This window comes from Paroedura picta, chromosome 1 (genome assembly GCF_049243985.1).
Source record: "Paroedura picta isolate Pp20150507F chromosome 1, Ppicta_v3.0, whole genome shotgun sequence".
Lineage (NCBI taxonomy): Eukaryota > Metazoa > Chordata > Lepidosauria > Squamata > Gekkonidae > Paroedura > Paroedura picta.
In genome coordinates, this window is record NC_135369.1 from 74,051,158 (window position 1) to 74,071,453 (window position 20,296).

Here is a 20,296-nt window from a genome sequence, read left to right on the forward strand (position 1 = left end):
CCAGGTATTTTAAAGCCAAACTACCCATCCCTAAACCTAATCCTTTGGTGCTCTGCCAGCAACCATAATCTTCTTTGTCCCCCCACCCTTCCTTTCTCCTAGCGCACTCGTCTGCTAGACATTTATATAAAAGAGTAAAGACAAATGGACAGAATTTTTTTGTAAATTAAATTTCTAGCCCACCACTCCCAAAAAGCTTGTGGCGGGTTTCAAAACGTTGCATAAAATCCCCAATAAAATTGCCCCTAAAACCATCCAAAAACGATTTTATAAAATGCACAACAATGCATATACAAAATATCCAAGATATACAGCAGCAAAACCCGACAACCAGATCCCACCCAATATCACCCCCGGGGTGGACAGAGGGGTTGCAGCTCTTAAACTGCCAGTAGAGTAACCCAGGAGGGTGGGGGGTCTAGATTTTTCTTAAGGCGCCGGCCTCAACCATAGACCTGGTGGAAGAGCTCCGTCTTGCAGGCCCTGCGGAACGCTGAAAGCTCCCTCGCATATTCTTCCCAATCCCCAGTCAGCCCATTCCTTCACTGCCTGGCTGAATCATGGTGTTTGGCATGGTAGAGCATCTTAGGTAACATAAGTGAGATGTAAAAGGAGTCAATTCACACCAAAAGATCTTTAAGTGAAGTGAACTTTACACGTAAATCCTAACACAAATGAAGAACAGATAAATGAATAATCAGAAGATATATTGCAGGAAGACTAACTGAACTTTACTCAGCATTCCTCTCCTAGAATGGCTGCAGGAACATACTTGAACGTAGACTGACTTCCTTGGAGCATTGTGTTAGATGAGGCTGATAATTTTATCGCTTTTTCTGTAGTCTGGGAGTTTCGTTTTGGAACCAGTCATACTTTGTGGGAAAGGCTAAAAACTTCCCTCTAAAGTTGCTCTGGCCAATAATCCCCAGTGTCTGGATAATTGATTTTAGTATTCCGAGACAGGAAACTGTCGTGAGATTTGAGCACAAGACTCCCTTCAGTTTCTAGATCATCTGTCAATGAACACTTGTATTTTTCCTGGCTTTTTATTGCCCATGGTTAACATGCTTCTTACAAGGTGTATTTCCTTGTCTCATTACAATGAAAAATTATTTCACCTTACAGAGCAGGCGGAGGAAGCATGTCTGCCAAAGAAAATCCTGCCTCAGTCACATAGCTGCAAAAACTGTATATGTTGAACTACACAGAAACAGGCTTAGTAGGAGTTGTATCTGTAACTTTCTTTATGCAGTTCTAAGGGCTAAAGTTGTGCAGAATGTTTGGTTCTGATCATTTTAGTGCAACAGTGTGTGCATGCTTCGAGAGGAAGGGTTTCTCTCCCACTCCCGATTGGCTTGGATCCAGTGCAGCACTTTGATGGGTTGAAGGCTTTTGTCCGTGGGGCATGACTTTCTTACCTCTACTGCAGCTTGCATCTGCCCCACAGCTGCTTTTGCCCCTAGGAAAAACATTTCAGGGAGCATTATAGGTGGGAACAAGGAGGGTAGAAAAGTTACACACCATGAGTTGAAATGCTTCTGCTCACATGGATTTTCAAGCCTTCCTTTTAGCCTCTAATATCTTTTTTGCATTTTCATAGTTGCTGTATTCAGTGTCTTTACTATCACTTACTCTTTTTACCCACATTGCATCCACTTATATAGTCACATATCAATCAAAGAATGTATATATTGTTGTACTAATTAGTTGGCTATGCAAAGGTGTCACTGAGTGTAGACAGCCATCCCATTGCTTTCCCTCTGAAAACGAGAGGACTAGGGGAGGCATGGGTATTGCCCATGTAACTAAAAATTCCCCTTCCCTTTCTTCCTGATTTCTGCTAATTTAATTGAATTAATTGACTATAATTCCTTAGTATTAAAGTGTTGCCTTTTATGTGGATTTAATGTTTAAGCCTACATATGCAATGTAAAAAGAAATGACTTTCTCTCTCTTTTTTTAGCCTGAAGTATTTTCTAGCAGTTCTGGTTCTGGCTCTGTAAAAGAACCTTCTCTTCATTCACATCCTCCTCCTTTACCCCAGCGTAGCAGCATTACTCCTTTTTCATCTGAAGTGGAAAATTTCCTCAAACGTTTCAACAAAAGCGCAGTTGCAGAGTCTGCAAACAAGGACTCTCAAGCCAGTGTACATGACTGGAGACCATTTTCTGGCCTACAGCAAAATACTTTCCCCTCTGAACAGAATTTTGGGAGTTTTTTGAAACAAAAGGACAATCAGGAGTCTGCAGCAGTGTCTGCAGACCGGCAAGGTGATTTCCTCCTTCCTCATGAAAGAGCCAGCCAGGATGGGAGTGGCTTTTCACGCATTTTGGGAATGATGGCAGATTCTACTAGTACTCAAGAGAAGAGAAGACGCAGCTTTCCTGATATTGAGGATGAAGAGAAATTTCTTTATGGTGATGATGAGGATGACTCTAACATCAATTCTTCTTCTGCTGAAAACCCAACCATGAGTGGGAAAGACTCTGTAAGCCAGAAACCAAGTTCCCCATCTTCTCCTACTCAGTCTGTAAAACCAGACACTTCAGAACAGTCCAGACCAGAGTATGAGAAGATCCATGATTTACTCAAAACTATTGGCCTTGACATTGGGGTGGCTGAAATTGGCAAGCTGGCTGCCCGAACACAGGAAAGACTTCATGGGAAAAAACCATCACGTTCTCCTGATTGTTGTTCAGCTGTTTCTCATAAGCCAGACTCTAAAGAGATGCGCCGCAGTCGAAGCAATACCCGTTCTCCAGAATCAAACCAAAAGCGCTCTTTGTCACCCTCTAGTTCTTTTTCTTCATCTAAAGAGCTATCCTCTGTTTCAGAATTGGAGCATTCTAAATGCAAAACACAAGGGCACAATATTTCTTCTGGCACACCAGAGCAATCTGTTCCCCCAGTATCTCTAATCCCATCTGCACCACCATCTCTTCCTAATTTACCTCCTACTCCCACCCCTATGTCCCAGTATTCAGTATCAAGCTTTTCTCCATTCACTGCCACTCAGCTACCCCAAAATTATCCAACTCCTGCAATGGCCCCTCCCCGTTATGATGCTTATGGTCACTATATGGCATATGCAGCATCTGGCTGGCCCATGTATGCTCCTTCTCAGCAGTCTGATCCTGCAATTCCAGATGTACATGGCCTTGTCTCGCTGACAGTGCCCCCAAATGCTGCACGGCCAAACCTCAGAGTTATTGAGACAGTTTCCACAGGCAAAGGGGCTCCTGAAATCAAGAGAGATGAGCCGATGCTTGTGCAAATCCCCACCACTCCAACTTACTCCAGATTAGTCCCTCATCTGTCTCAGTCTTCTCTCAGGGGTCCTGCGGAAAGAATGTCTGATGAAAAAAATCGGGCTTCTCAGAAGCAAAAGGTGGGTTTTCTTTAATTTGGATTAATATTTGCTGGAAACACTAAATATGGTAGTATAACTTGAAGGGGGATTGGCGTGCTGAAAAATCTGTGTGTATTTTTCAATTTAAATCACTTACTCCTTTCTGAGAAATCAGGACTTTTTGCTTACATTAGTGTTATTGCTGATGAGTTGTGGACAGCTGGTTTGTTTCCTTATAAGTATACTTCTGAGTACCTGTTGCATATCATTTCCTCAGCTCACACTAATATACACTACTAGCTGAAAAACTCAATTCATAGTTTAGGAGTATGTTCCTTTATGTAGAATTTTACTATTAATGCAGGCATTCATCATTTTATATGTTTATCTGTATTTTGCATTAGACAGTGGCTTGGATTGAAGTCCCTCTTTGGTGAGGTCTACCTGTTCAGGTGGGGCAGTTTTCACCAGTTCCTTTTTTCCACTGAAGGGTGCTTCATTGCACTCTACTCTGTTCTGAAAGTTCCCTGGCTTGTATTTTAGTAGAAAATGCAAGGGTAATAAGGAAGATACATGAGCTTTGGATCCAACCTCTAGTTTTTTTTTAATGTGTTGCATCTGTTATGACTGATGGTGTTTTGCTCTTTTAAAAAAATATTTAAATATTGCAGAAAACTTGAATTTTCTTGTTTTTGTCAAACAGTGTTTAGGCACAAAATTAAACAGGTCACTGTCTTGTAAAATATACTAGAATAGTGATAGTGACGCCTAGTATGAGAGATATATGTTTCATTTCCTTTATGTATTTTATTGCATTCCTTCAGACATGAAGAAAAAAATGATACATGAAGTGGTAAAATTCTACACTTACTAGGGGAATCAGGAACCGAGTCCAGACTAAAGAATGCTTAAAATCATTTTCTTATGTTAACCATAGATTATGGACAGAATTCAGTTCAGAGTTGTGGTCCCTTAGACATGTTGGTTTCAGTGGTTTTAGGGGAATTTTATATCTGTAGTGGATGGATTATGGCCTCCCTCTGAATAGATGCCTTTTAAAAAAATTATAAAATATTCCAAGATTCTATATAGTTTATTACTTCCAGGGGAAGATCATTTCACATTGAAGGATTCCTTATACTTGGTTTTAATTGAAAAATCCACGCAGATAAAGCACAGAAGAAATGAGTTGCTATCTTGGATCAAAAATTATTTGGATGATTACGAGAGGGTATCTTGGGCATTTCAACAGTGGTTTTTATGGAGTTGCATTAGTGGTTGTCAATGAAAAAAGGGTGTTTTAGTACCTTTTTCTTCATACCCTTTTTTAGGTAATAGAGGAAAGAGAGAAACTGAAAATTGAACAGGAAGCACGACAGAAGAAATTGCACTACTTGAGGACTGAGTTGGATAGACTTTCTAAACAGCAAGGTACTGCTTTTTCTTATTGTTTCCTTTATTCTTGGGGTTATTCACTAGTGGAGATATTAGGCATTGCATAGCCTGCTGGAAGTGGGATTATTTTTACACCCTTCCTGTCCTGGGCATTCCAGGAGAGCATTCTAAATAATGACTTAATTAATATAGTTCCTACACAAAGGTACTGCCAGTTCTACAGTCAGCAGCACACACACACCTTCTGGTATTAGGCACTGCCAACAATTGTCTTTAATAATTAACCTGATTTTCTTGTGTTTCCTACTCTGCCATGTTGCCTGGCTCAGGAGAGATGTTACGGAAGAAGCGTAGGGAAAAGGATGGTCATAAAGATCCCCTGCTAGTGGAAGTAAATCGACTCCAGGAGAACATTGTGAAGGAGATTGCTCAACTGCAGATAGTGACTGAAACAGCAGAGAAGAAACAGTCTGAGCTTGACAAGGTAGCTCAAATCCTTGGGATTAATATTTTTGAGAAATCCCGGAAACAACCTGCAGAAAGTAAAGATTCCTCAGAGAAAAACAAGTCAGAGAATACAAGAAGTCAGGAGAAAACTTCCAGCTCGAACAAGGTAAAATTCTAGGTATTGGTGTTAACAGAGGTCCTCACTGGTCTTTTAATGCTACCACTTTTTCGCATAATAAACCCTATACTTTGTTTCTGTCAGCTGTGCTTTATGTGCACAGATCATTGTGGGAGCAGTTTGTTCTTGGAAGAAGTTCTCTGTGTTTTAATGATTACTGATCTTGGAAGCATTTGTCTGATTCCTTTGGTACCATTTCACAGCGAATCTGTGGCTTAGATGCCAAGTGGTTTCTCAGGGACTACGAGTGACTTAGAATTTTGTACTGAGTTTGTATTTTTTGTATGACTTTTTTGTGTGGTTCAGTTTTGGAAGTGTTTGGCATCAGATGAATAGTAGAAGTTATTAAAAATTAGACACCTATAATATCAACTCTGGAATATTTGTTCCTCCTTCCAAAGAAAGTGCATAATATATGAGTCTGTGTTATTGTTGAAGTGTAAAATGTGACATTCCAGTCCTGTTGTTTTGTTTGTCTTCTGTGTCTCATCCAATGCTGTGGTATCTTTTTCACTTGGAATTTTCTACTTTAGAATGCAGATGCTGAATGTTGTTATACACCTGCATAGTCTAGGATTATTTTACGTTCTGGTAAATAGAAAAAAATAAACAGTAGTAGTAGTAGTAGTAGTGGGATTTTCTGGTTTGATGGGAAGATTTTGGTATAGAATAGGGCAAAACTTTTATGGTATTTGTTATGGATCCTAGTGTGTGATTCCATGTTGTCTGAACTCAGAGAAAACATAAAACAGCTAAAACAGAAACGTGCGGGAGTGATCTGTATCACTGCAAACAAAAAAGCTAAGAGCAGAAGTATGCTCACGTGTTGTCATATAAATGGTCTGCTATGTCATTGAGAGATTATAAAAAAGGTTGCAAGTGTGACTTTTTAAATGTCACCTAGAAAATGTTTATCCTGAATCATGGTTTCTTAAACCATAGCAAATTCAGGGAGACAGCATAGCTGGTGGAATTCACAGTCCTTTAGTTATGGAGCCAAAAAAGTTTACAGAAAAGTAGAGGGAAATGGCTTTGTTATGACATTCTTTACAGTTCTCAAAGAAGGAATCCTGAAGGGGGATGGACACCTACAAGGTAAACCAACGTTGAGGGTTTTTCTCACCTGCCTGAGCACTTTTAGCACAAAACTGTCCACTTTATATCAGCTGGTGTATGAGATATTTGCATCAGTGCCTGTTGATACAGTCAAATCTTCACCATAGCTTGGAAGCAGCTGAAGAGCGTTGGGTGATCTTTCTGACTGTAGGGAAGCCCACCTTCAACAGTGAAAGTGCATCAGGGATGTGTTCCATTACAGGTTACTTGCACTATACACTTGAAGCTTTTACAAACCAAAATGCAAACCATATAACACAATTTTATTTCTTATATATGCAAAATGTAAAATTCTAGCACATTTAGCAGTAATTCAAGATTTGGTAGTTGATTCTTCAGCCACATGCTTTCTTATGCAGTTTGGGCCCCAACATAATTCACTTTTGTCAGGACAAAAACCATTCTGTTCCATGTACTTAATCATTAAACAATAGGTTCTTTTAAATACATCTTTAAAAAATATTCACTGAGGATTTTTCATATTATTGCAAAGTGATGGGAACTCTTAACTTCAACCATTGCACAAGGAATGTTACCTGTGCATACACTCATGCACACACATATACACTTTTACTTTCATGTACTCCATGGGATGTACAATTCCAAGCATTACTTGCCTATCCACCATCTAGCCAACGTGCCTGAGTCTGAATCGAAGTTCTTTCCTGCTGTCTGAGCAACATCTGAGTCGGCAGTACTAGCTCTCTGAATCGGAATTATCCTGGGCATTGGCAAGCAGGTGATATATAGTTACCTATATATTTGATGTGGTCTCTCCTAAGGCTGGTTCTGAGGCACTGATTGTCATTTTGTGTCTTAGAAGTGTTTTTTTATGTTCAATTTAGGATTTAAAACCAACTAATGACAAGCCCAGGTGTAGGAGTCCCAAGCCTACAGAATCATGTTCGCAGCCATCCAAACAGCAGTTCCAGCTGAGCAATATTTATGACTATTATGACACAGGAAACCATTGGTGCAAGGATTGCAATACCATCTGTGGGACCATGTTTGATTTCTTCACACACATGCATAATAAGAAGCATAGGCAGGTATGTGTCCAACCATCAGTTTCCCATTAAATAGTTTTTATTTATCATTTAAAGCTGTAAGCTGTACTTTAGAAGAGGCAATCAACATTGTACCAGTTGAGTTTTAGTGCATATTGATGTCAAGTTGGACTGTTGATCATCCAATTATCTTGTTTATTTAAAACATTAATATCCAGCATTTCTTCACAGTTCAAGGCCACTTACAATAATATTTAAAACACATCCCCAGCTAAAATAAAATTAGAGATTTCTAATGGATTTGTAAACCCAGTATGGTATCACTTAAAAGCCTTACTTTTGAATACTTTGGACATATATCTTACTTTTCCAGAAATCAGAAGCAGTTTGGCCGAATGTAATTCCAAACACAGAATAAGGGGAATTGTGCATGTACCTGGGGATGGTGGGAGTTTTTGCTTCTGATCTTCTGGTGTGATCCCTTACTGGTTCACTACTGCCAACGCTTTCTTAATTTAAACTTCATTTTTGTATGTTGCTGTGAGAGGCAATGTGCTGCCTGCTTTATACATTCAGTGGCTGAGATATGTTGCAGCCAAAACAAACCAAAGTCTTTTGGCACTATATTATTCAGCATTATTAATTTTAAGGTAACATATGAAGAGCATGCTGGATCAGACCAAGGGTCCATCAAATGTCTTGTTTAACACTCTGGCCCAGTTATTCTGGAGGGCAACAACAGGGCATAGGGACTGAGACCTTTGTCTGATGCTGACTCCCAACATCGGTCTTAAGAGGTTTGCTGCCTCTGGAAATGGAGTCTCCCTTCAGTCACCAGAGCTAGTAGCCACTGATGGTGCCAAATTATTCTGTCTTTGCTTGGTAAGTTGTTAGCTTTCTAAAAATATTTCCATTGGAATATATTGCAGTGAGAACAGAAATAAAATTCTTGTTGATATCCTCGCTCTGTTTTGTTTTCCCCGTGTTCTGAGTTGCTCCAGAACATCGGCAGGAAAACTTTCCTCTTTTTAATGAATTAGTCTGTACGTTTCTGTTGTTCTTCAATTAGACCCTTGATCCATACAATAGACCATGGGCTTCAAAGATTCAAACCGAAACAAAGCACGACCCCATGAAACGTATTGACAAGATACCTCTTCCTGCAAAAGGTATGTTGTTGTCATCTTGTTCTCTTTGACTGTTCAGAGCATTCTTCTTAAAAGTGATCAGCTGTCATACTAGGTGATACCAGATCATAGGATAGGGAGTCCTTATTACTGAGGGTTTAAACAAGCACTTTGTTCCTGCTGCTGAATTGGGTAGGGATTGAAAAGCAATAAACACTCATTTTTTAACTGCATACAATGTTGTAATAACACTGGTAGGAAATTAGAATAGACTTCCATAGTGGCAAGCTATTGTTAATGATAGTAGAGTTCAGTTTCATGAGTCTCAAATGGAATACACAGCAAATAGTTCAGTTTCTGTGGTATTATTTAGATCCACTTGCTTTTTACTATAAGCTGCAAAACGCTTTGTGTTGGGTTGAAACTACCATGACCAAAGCTCATGGGATTTTCATGTTCCCTACTTCTGCAACCTAATGAGCCCTCTGAAATCTCATGAACAGTGTGGACAGTAAAGTGGAGATTTGCAGTGAGGGGCCAGGAATTGGCAAAGATATCCATCAACAGGAATGTCATTGTTCTTGCAGAAGTGCTGCTCCACTGATGCAAGAACATTTTTGTATGCCTTATCTCTTTTTGTGGTGATCATTTACCTTTTGGGGGCATTTCAGGTTCTGAATTTCTAATCCCAGTCACCGGCTATTACTGCCAGCTTTGCCATGAATTTTTTGGTGACCAGATATCTGCAGAACAACATGTGAAAAGTCATCCACATAATGAGAAGTATACGGTCAGTATCCAGATTATGAGTTGTCGTACCTTGAAGACATATCGTAAATTCATTTTCTACTGAAATACTTTAATTAAATGTAACTGGATTAATATTGCTCACATCAGCTGTTTGGGAATATTTTCAGTTTACATGATATTATTAAAGATATTTGATGGTCTGGGGAAAACATTTTTTCCATGAAGGTTTTATTAAATTGGAGAAATAGGAAATGGTGGAGAGCACTGGAAAAAACCCTCAGTTGAAACATTTTCTCTTGGCCTAAGTGCAGTGTTCTGTAAAATCAAAATTTTACTCGCAGAAGACATATAATATGAACAGCATTAAAATTATGGGGCTATTGATGTATATAGATGTTTTCGGATTTGTGTGCTTTATGTACCTAGAGCAGGAGTTGTGGTGTTCACGGGTGCTGTAGCACCCTGCCAACATCTTTCCTGGAGCCTGTCAAGCATTTTTAGAAAGTAGAAGGGCCAGGCGGGGCTTTTGCACTACAGGGCTTCTGTAGAGTTTTAAAAAGCTTCTGCAGCAGCTGCTACCTCAGCACAAGAATCTTCACTATGTAACTGAAGGTGCATACACAAACGTTTAAAAAACAATGTGCATTTTAAACGGCTTCTAGTTAGACAGAACTTTTTATCTGAAATGATGTAGAGGTATTATTAGTTACACATAACCTTCATTCCCTGACATTGTATCACTTGTGGTAGCCTGTTTGTGGTTGCACAGGCCACCTGGTGTCTGAATTCCTGCAGCTCAAAAAGGTTGGGGGCCCTGGTCTATAGTGTATGCTTCTGCACTTAGAGGGTATTGCCATCTTCATGAGAGGTGGATACATGGCCATTCCTGCTTGTGAATTTTTATTTTATTTTATATTTATGAAAACATTTTTTAACATTTGTTTTTGTTTATTTAAAACATTTATTAAATTGTTTATTAAAACATCCCATCTTTCCCCATGGCTCAAGGCAGCCCAACAGTATATAAAGAGCTTTCCTTTCTCTGATGTCCTTTACAGCTAAGAGATATATACATAAGTTGCAACAGGGTACTGCAGCTGGCAACTGTTTCTGTAGCATAGGTTTGGTCACAGTCTTCCTTATAGAAAGCTAATGCTGCAAGCCTAAGCATACTTAGGTCCCATTGAACAATGGGATTGATTTCTGCGTATACCCGGGAAGGATTGTAGTGCATACCATATATATTTTAAATCACATAAATATACCAAATAGCATAATTCTGTATGCTAATCTATTAAAATTACGCATTTTATGATGTTAAAGCAGTAACATTTAGGTTTGATAAGGAAGTATTACACATACCTCAATTTCCCCTAACACTTCTATTTTTAAAAACCTACAAAAGTGTGCTTTCCCTGTATCATCAATTTCTTTTTTAACTTTTACATCTTTATCTCTAATTGACATAAAACATGATGTGAAATATTATTATTATTATTATTAGATTTATATCCCGACACTCCCTTGCTTTTATGCAAAGGTTTTAATGATTTCCTTGCGTTGACATGCTGAATCCTAAGCATTTATGAAAATCCTCCCTATTTCTTGACAGATAGAGATAATTGGGGTTGGGAAGAAACAGCCATTCCTGTTCCACTAATGCAGTTCCATATTAAGTAATAATGCTGAGATTTTTCTTCCTCTTCTCTCAGAAACATGTGGATGAAAATCCACTCTATGAAGAAAGGAGGAACCTGGACCGTCAAGCAGGATTGTCTGTGATTCAAGAAACAGAAAGTAGACTGAAACGGAAACAGTGTGAAAAACAGAAAGAGGATAGGGATGAAAAGAATGCAAAAATGGCGAGAAAAGAGGAATCGAACCCTACCAAAAATTTGGAAGAGAGTAATGAAAATGAGTTTGGTAAAAGGAGAGAAGAACCTAATGGCCAGAAAATTGGAATAAAGCTTAAATTAAAAAAGGATGAAAAAGAGGCTGAGAAAAAGGAAGGAAAGAAAGAGGAATCCCAAAAGGACTCAAGGCAGTCATCTTTTGGAAAGTTTAGCTGGAGGAAAACTGAGAAAGAGGATAAAAATCTAGGCAAAGATGTAGTTTCCCCTAATGAGGAATGTATTGAAGAAGACAAAGAGAAAGAAAGCAAGTCTCAATCTGGAAAATCAAATGCTAAGCCTATTGCAATTAAGTTATCTGGGAAAACTGTTATACCACACACTAGTCCATGGACACCAGTTGTTTCAACTTCATCACAATCAAAAATCCGGCCAAATTTACCAGTTCCTGTCATGGTTCTCAGGAAGTCCGCAACCACAACCGTCAGCAAGCCAGCACCACTAAACACATTCTTGTCTATAAAATCTTCAGGTGCCACCACCAAGCCACTCCCTGTTGTAAAAGAGGGTAATCCAGAACTTGTTCTACCCCCAGATATTATTTCAAAAGCATTTGGGGGAGAAGTCGTCATTTTAAAGGGCTCTCAGGAGAATGTAAAATTACCAGAACAGGCAGAGACTCAGGTACCGGAAGCTGAAAGTGTGACAAAGGCTGCGGATCAGACAAAAGCTGCAGAGCATGTAAAGGCAAGTATGGAAAAGGTGCAGGAACAGGCGATGCTGGTGGCAAAGGCACAAGCCAAAGCACGAGAGCTTGCAGTTCTGGCAAGAGAACAAGAAGTCGCAGTACTGCCAACAAGGACAGAACAACCTCCCATGTTTGAGCGACCACATCGTCGCCCTCCTCTACTCCCACTGCCACCGCGACCACCACCACCACCACTGTCAGTGTTGCCATCACGGCTGCTATTTCCACCCCCACCCATAATACCACCAAAACCGGCACCGGTCATTCTGGCAGATGACATGGCTCCAGGTGTATCTGAGGATGATAAAAATATACTGGCAATGCCTATGTGCCCACGTCCTTTACCTCCACCATCTGTTTTTAAAGACCATGCTAAAAAAATGGAGAAAAAGAATACATGCCTGGCTGCAGGTAATGCTAAAGATCTTTATGACATATTTTACAATACCAGTGGGAAAAGTCTAGCTGATAAACCTGCAAGTTCTGTAGTTTCAGATAAAGGAAAATTAAATCCTGTGGAAAAAGAGAGAAGTACAGACACAGTCGCAGATTCTAAACCAAACATCCATTCTTCCAGACAAGAGACTCTACAGAATGTAGACAGTTCTTCAGATGTTAACAAAGTTTCTGTATCTGAGGGAACCCCAGAAACTGAAGTAGTGAAAGCAGAGAAGGTTTGGGCAGCTTCTGAAAAAAATGCTGAAATTGCAACTAGTATTGAAGGGGAATCACAGAACATCTCCTTGTTAGATTTACAAAATATATCAAAACATAAGGAAACAACACAATGTAATGATCTTCAGTCAAGTTCTTCTGTTTCCCTTCAGAATGAACTAGAAATAGAAACCACTGCTTCATCAGAACTCACTAACAAATCATCAGAGATTGGGAGAGCAGAATTAACCATACAGATTCTTTCTTCTGAAGAAATTAGCAAGAAGCCTGCAGAGATTGCATCTGCAGAGTTAGCCATGCCATTGTCAGAAGAGAGAGCTCTTCCTTTGGAAGTTAACAAGAAACCAATAGAGTTTGAGACTTCAAAATTTGCCTTGTCATTTCCAAAAAGCACTCCTCCTCTGGAAGAAGATAACAAGAAAGCATCAGAGTTTCAGACAGCGCTGTTTATTTCTCCTGATAATGCATTAGCCACATCATCAGAAGATAAAGTGCTTCCTTTGCAAGATGTTAGCAAAACCCCCATAAAGCTTGAGACTACAGAATTCACCATGGATTTTGCAGAAAGCAGTATGCCTCCTGTTCAGGAAGAAGTTAGCAAGAATGCATCAGAGCTTCAGACTGCAGTATTTATGTCTTCTGATAATGAGGCAGCCACACCGTTATCGGAAGATAAAACTTTTTCTATGCAAGAGGTTAGCAAGACAACTGTAGAGTTGGAGACTGCAGAATTCAGCATGGTTTTGCCTGCAAGTGGTACTTCCCTTCTGGAAGAAGTTAGCAAGAATGCATCAGAGCTTCAGACTGCAGTGCTTATGTCTTCTGATAATGAGGCAGCCACACCATTATTGGAAGATAAAACTTTTTCTATGCAAGAGGTTAGCAAGACACCTGTAGAGTTGGAGACTGCAGAATTCAGCATGGTTTTGCCTGCAAGTGGTACTCCTCTTCTGGAAGAAGTTAGCAAGAATGCATCAGAGCTTCAGACTGCAGTATTTATGTCTTCTGATAATGAGGCAGCCACACCGTTATCGGAAGATAAAACTTTTTCTATGCAAGAGGTTAGCAAGACAACTGTAGAGTTGGAGACTGCAGAATTCAGCATGGTTTTGCCTGCAAGTGGTACTCCCCTTCTGGAAGAAGTTAGCAAGAATGCATCAGAGCTTCAGACTGCAGTGCTTATGTCTTCTGATAATGAGGCAGCCACACCATTATTGGAAGATAAAACTTTTTCTATGCAAGAGGTTAGCAAGACACCTGTAGAGTTGGAGACTGCAGAATTCAGCATGGTTTTGCCTGCAAGTGGTACTCCCCTTCTGGAAGAAGTTAGCAAGAATGCATCAGAGCTTCAGACTGCAGTGCTTATGTCTTCTGATAATGAGGCAGCCACACCGTTATCAGAAGATAAAACTTTTTCTATGCAAGAGGTTAGCAAGACACCTGTAGTGTTGGAGACTGCAGAATTCAGCATGGTTTTGCCAACAGGTGGTACTCCACTTTTGGAAGAAGTCAGCAGGAATTCATCAGACCTTCAGATAGCGGTGTCTGTATCTTCAGATAAAGAATTAACCACAGTGTCAAATGATAAAGTTCTTTCTTTGCAAGATGCTAGCAAGAAACCTGCAGAACCTGAGATTACTGAGTTCACCGTGGCATTGCCAACAAACAGTACTCTTCTTCTGGCAGAAGTTACTAGGACTGCATCAGACCTTCAGAAAGCAGAGTCTATATCTCCAGATAATGAATTATCCACATTGTCAGAAGATAAAGTTCTTTCTTTGCAAGATGCTAACAAGACACCTATAGAGCTTGAGACTCCGAAGTTCACCATGGCATTGCCAACAAGTGGCACTCCTCTTCTGGAAGCAATTAACAGTTCATCAGGGCTTCAGTCAGCAGTGTTTATGTCTTTAGATAATGAAGCCACCATACCTTTGTCAGAAGATAAAACTTTTCTTTTGCAAGATATGGGCAAGAAATCTACAGAGACTGAGACTGCAGCATTAGTTATGACGTCAGAAAGTAGTGTTCCTCCTTTTCAAGTAATTAGCAAGAATGCCTCAGCGCTTCAGACCGCAGAGTTTAAATTTTCTGACAGTGAGGAATTAATTGCACAGTTGTCAGGAGACAGTGTTCCTCCCTTAGACCATGTTAGCAAAGAGCCATCAGAGTTTGAAAAAATAGAACTAGCCATGCAGTTGCCAGAAAGTAATGGTGCTCTTTTAGAAGAAGTTAACAATACATTACAGCCCCAGACAGCTGCATTTAAAACTCTTGATAATAAAGACTTAGCTACTCCATTGCCAGAAAAAGAGGCTGAAGCTAGTAAGGAATCTCCGACAATGATAGATATTGGCATGACAAGTGTTGAGGGCATCAGTCAGAAACCACAAGATAAGCAGAACATGGAGGTTCACTGTGAGATTAAAAGCAATTTGGAGATGGAAACAAATGTGTCTGTTTTAGCTGGACATCATTCTGAAATTAATCAGGGAAATCCAGAGTCTCAGTTATTAGAGATGCTGGTTGAAACCCACAAGGGAAAAGGGCCTATTCCAACAGAAGAGAAACAAATGAATGATAATTCTGAACTGACAGTTTCTTCTTGGGTTTCAGACACATGTGATCGGAGTCAGTTGACTTGGGAGCCAACAGACTCATCAGAAGTAAAAGAAGAAAATCCTCAAGTAGCAGCATCAGATCAGGATCATTCTAAAGACTCATCAGTAGATTTTAAACTTGGAAATGGGGGGGTTGATGGGCTTGAGTCAGCATTCATTGGAGAAAGCCCTCAAGTTTCAGTGGCCCAGAATGTTGGTCCAGAACTGAAAACTTTAAATAAAAGTGAATCAGACACTCTCCATATTAACATTATAGAAGAGGGGCTGCTGGCTCACTTCCAACAAAAAGCTGATGAGAACTTAAATGTAGTCCATGTCCCTGAATCAGAAGAGATGCCAGTTGAGTGCCTGGTTAATGTAACAACAAGTAGCACACAAGAGGAGCCTGAAATTAGCCAGCAGTCATTGAACTGTGAAACCAAGGATCTCCAAGTACAGGGAACCGAAAAGTTGGCTGGCATCTCTTCTTCAAATGATGTAGAACTTAATTCTCGTGTAGAATTTATATTTGTAAAAGATGGAACACAACCAGATGAATCTACTATGGAATTTGGTGAGGAGAAAGGTTCCACAGAAAAAGAAAGCTTTAGCAGGGTTCAGCCAGTGACTGTCGAAGAGTCATTAGATGTTCTTCCAACAGAATTCAGTGGAGAGGAAGCCCTTTCTTTCACAGGCATGAACACAGAGGTCTTACATACTCCAGCAGCTGCTGACTTAGACTTGAATACAACTTACTCTCAACTTAGTTTTGATCAATCTGGAACCCTTACTCTGAATTTAAATGTGGAACATGAGAATGATTCTCCAAAGCCTAATGAAATAAAAGCTACTGATCCATCCAGGCTGAAGCCACGTCTGGAGTTAGAAACCATTGATTTTAGCTTGGGGGATATTGATGTGGACCGTGAACACCTGGATATCTTGCCATCTGAAATTCTAAATGAAGATTCTGTTGAAAGTCCCAAATTAGAAACTATTGCACCAATTTCATTAGAGTCCAGCAAAACTATAGATTTGGGCATTAGCCAGCCAGGGGTTGAACCAGAAGTGATTGATTTTGCTGCACTAACCCCTAGCGATCAAGATGCTAAAATATGTTCCTTGGTGTCTGATGTAGCTAACCCACACATGGTAACTTCTGCACCAAATGATGGCACCACAGAAACAGACCTGTCACTTCTCAAAATACAGTGCATGCTGCCAATTTCTGAAGCTCTTCTGAAAACAGATAGTAAAAGCGGTACTTCTGATATGCTGTCACTGAGTTGTATTGGCCAAAGCCAAGCAACTGAGTGCATGGATCCCTGTCTTCCAAATCCAATGGAAGTATCTCTAGAAGTGGGGGGCTCTGGTGACAGCGAATTGTATGTCATCAAGAAGGAGAGACAAACACCTTCAAAGGAGTTAACCAAGACGGAGGAGGTAGAATGTAATGATAGCATGTGTGAGATTGACAATAAGTTGGCGTCGGAAGTAACCAAAAGCCCCACAGAGGATCTGGTAAGTTCAGACAAAATTTAATTCCAGTGCTTGAGTAGCTGTTTCTGGAGTTTTATAAATACTGTTTTAACATGTTGGACATTCTGCACTCTGCAGTAGATATTAGCTAAAGTTTCCATTTTTTTGCCTCAATAAGTAGACTGCATTGTATAAAATTTTGTCTTGTCAGTCTATTACCATTTCTTGTCACCGAAATGGAATTTCATGTTTATAATGTATCTGTGGGCTGTGGTTAATTTGGGGTTTATTTGGTTGCGGGGAGGGCTGTTTTGTTTGAACTTTCCTTTGACTTTTGATGGTTTCTGATTTACACAGCTTCTGTAAGTAACATTCCAGTTCAACACTGACAAGCGCAAGGACCAGCTGTTCAGCACTTGAGGGACAAGGAGAGTCTTGCTGATACATTTAAGCTGAAAAATTCGGTTTGAAATGTTATGCGTGTTTTGTTGCACAAAACGTATGAAGAGACTGTTCTGCATTTTCCAGTGTCTTTGATTTGTAATTAACTCGTTGAATTGTAATCAAGACTGTAATGCTATATTGTACAAAACCTGCTGTGGATGCCATCTCACTGAACAAAGGAGAGGAAAAAATCTGCCGTCTTTTGGAGAAGAAAACAATTTGGTAAGGTTGTGGCCTGACACCTGGACTCTGAATATTGAGGTCACTTATATGATTTGAAAATCACATTTGCTTTTGTTGTATTGTATACAGTAACTGTTTGTGTTAAATCATTTAGCAGTATCCAACCCAGAAGAAATAGAAGAACTGAACTTTGGATTCACTTCATTTATCAAACATTACATGCCTGAATCATCCCCTGAGCCACAAAATACTGTTGTGTGAAGGTTTCCACTTATACAGCTTCTCAAGAGAAATGTAGTTAAATGTTTGCTTGGATATATGAAAAGGGTTTTTATCTGTAAATCTAAAATAAACTTACAATGTTCAAAGCCATTAAATTTTTTTTTGTATTTTTCAAATCAAACACACCCTGAAATCAGTTTTGTAATCCTAAAGGTGAAGATAGTGAATGCAGACTAATGATAAGGTTGTCCTTCAATTAACTTCCTGCAAAATGAGTCTGTCATGCGTCCCTTTCTGACTGCTTTCAGTTGCAGTAATCAGGCTCTGATTTATGCAGTTTTAGGAGAAAATAGTGGAAATGTGTGTGTTAGAAATAGAGAATTTATATCCCCAGGTAATCTTTTAGGTTTTTGGTTTCTTTTCCATAGAGTTTCAAGTACCCAGGGTTCTTGAAGGTTGCTAAAGGCTATGGGTAGGTATGAGGGAAGAACTTGGTCTGCTTAAAATGAAATATCTGTCAAGTGAGCACATACTTTCATGCATCTGTAGAACTCTGAGCTATAATCCAGAATATAGTAGGATAAATTACCACAAATTTGGAGAAACCCTTCTTAAATGAAGATGACAATTAAGCTTACACTCAAGGGGATTTATTTGGGGGAAATATTGGGGTACATTAAAAACACACACAAGCAAAAACAATAAGTTCTACAGGGGGGAAAGATTAGGGAAATACTGCACCTATCTTGGATCCAAGCAGCAAAGAGAGGGTTGACGACATCAGGGGTAGAAAGGACTTTGGGTGTGGAGGGATCAGCACGTATGCACACATGCTTTGGAGTTTGATACAGAAGGTTTTATACAGAATTTGAAATTCCCAGGCCAGACCCACTGTCCACTAGGGCAGGGGTAGTCAACCTGTGGTCCTCCAGATGTTCATGGACTACAATTCCCATGAACTGTGCCAGCAAACACTGGCAGGGGCTTATGGGAATTGTAGTTCACGGATATCTGGAGGACCACAGGTTGACTTTGGCTGGGAGGGGATGGCTTTCCATAATGTGCACATTTAGCTGTCAGTTTGACAAGCTGGAAGAATAAAATAAGGTTCTAGTCCAGCTCAAACCAGATGAAAATCTGGCATGGTTTTTCTAGGCAAGAGAAAGAAATCTAGTGAAGCCAAATGAGATGGAGACCTAGGCTGTCTTCCTATGTTTGTTGAGGGGCCCTACTGACTGCATAGTCAGTCTCTGCCAGGCTGGTGTACCAACTTGCTCAGTCCAGTCATGGGCTTCTGTGTATGAAGGTGTCTCTCTGTGAGGCACCCTTCCATTATGGGCTACCTTTATAGCGACAAGTTTCGCTAATTTGTTGCTATATTTGCTTCATAAAACCTTTTAGGCTTTGAAATTCTTTTAGCCTTTTTGATCTAGTGTACTGCTATATGAAGTTGACATCTACCTGTACAGTTAAGAGACCATATTAACCTAACATACCGTGGAAATTGGACTATAAGATCACATTCCAGGACAGATATTACAGATGTGGGCAGAGAGAGCTTGAAACATTGAATCATAAGATCTTGTTTTGCCCATAGTATGACGTAGATAGATCAAAATGCTGAATCCAATCCTGGAGGAATTTAGTACCTGATAAAACTGAGTTTGCACTGTTTTCATAAAGGATGTTGACTTGAAGGGTAGCCATGGCAAAATTCTTTGCAGGGGTGATTACATGGAAGGAAAAGATGTTGGCATTAAAAAAATGCATAGGGTTCATCTCAAATTTAGAAATAAAGTAGAATTTAAAACTTATGGTCTTATACCAGGCTTTCTCGAAAGGGTCATTCTGAAGATGTCAAAACTCTAGCTCGTAAGTGTATTCTTCTATTGTCATAATCTTGTAAGTCAGGGGTAGTCAACCTGTGGTCCTCCAGATGTCCATGGACTACAATTCCCATGAGCCCCTGCCAGCGTTTGCTACTGCTACTGCTACAACTATGATGAAAAAAGCATACAATAAACGTTTTTCTGAAAAACATCAAAGGGAACAAATGACAGAAGCCTTTTAATTTACTTTTCAATTCTTAAAAATTGTATGCTCTGCTGTGTTTGGTTGCTAATTGGAAACTTGCTGTGTGGCTTTAGCCTTCATGCTACTTGCTAAAAAGTTTTACTGACCAACTCTGTAAGATGATTATATCCCACTTCCCCAGCTAAAGACATCTTCATCATGTAGATGAGCATATTGTATATTGGTAGCTCTTGAAGTAATATTCAATTACTGGACTGCTGTATATCCTTTCTCCTTTTGCACAGATAATCCCTGTAAAAAATTAACTTGGCTACATTTGACATAAGCTCTTTTCAGTCATTAATATTTTGGCACTCCAAGCCCACTGGAGTACATGCAAATACACTGAAGCTGGAAAAAGCACCAACATTTTCACAAATTCTCACAAAGTAGCATATCATATTGAGATGCTTGGACATAGAATAGTCTCTTACTGAGTTGAATCAAAATCATAACAAGGAGTACAAATTCCGGACGGGTTAAATGGGTTAAATAATTAGTGCTCATCCCACATATTGGGATTTAAACTGTTTTCTCCAAGTTTAGATTCAGTTTAGCTCTTTTGGCACTAATAGAATCATAGAATCACAGTTGGAAGGGATCTCCAGGGTTGTCTAGTCTAACCCCCTGCACAATCCAGGAATTCTGCACTT

General features: G+C 39.7%; 1 protein-coding gene across 2 annotated transcripts in view; it reads left to right on the top strand.

The window, feature by feature from the left end:
* LOC143840181 (uncharacterized) overlaps positions 1–17,725 on the top strand; it is a 29,109-nt gene extending 11,384 nt beyond the window's left edge. Inside the window, exons 4-11 of one of the 2 annotated variants that reach the window (XM_077343378.1) lie at positions 1,964–3,388; positions 4,681–4,780; positions 5,074–5,357; positions 7,331–7,534; positions 8,562–8,661; positions 9,291–9,409; positions 11,082–16,763; positions 17,079–17,725. In XM_077343378.1, the coding sequence (XP_077199493.1) occupies positions 1,964–3,388; positions 4,681–4,780; positions 5,074–5,357; positions 7,331–7,534; positions 8,562–8,661; positions 9,291–9,409; positions 11,082–16,763; positions 17,079–17,087 (7,923 nt within the window). In that variant the 3' untranslated portion in view covers positions 17,088–17,725. Of the gene's footprint in view, positions 1–1,963; positions 3,389–4,680; positions 4,781–5,073; positions 5,358–7,330; positions 7,535–8,561; positions 8,662–9,290; positions 9,410–11,081 lie in introns of both variants that reach the window. The other variant, XM_077343368.1, reaches the window with a different exon arrangement.
* Positions 17,726–20,296: the final 2,571 nt, after the last annotated feature.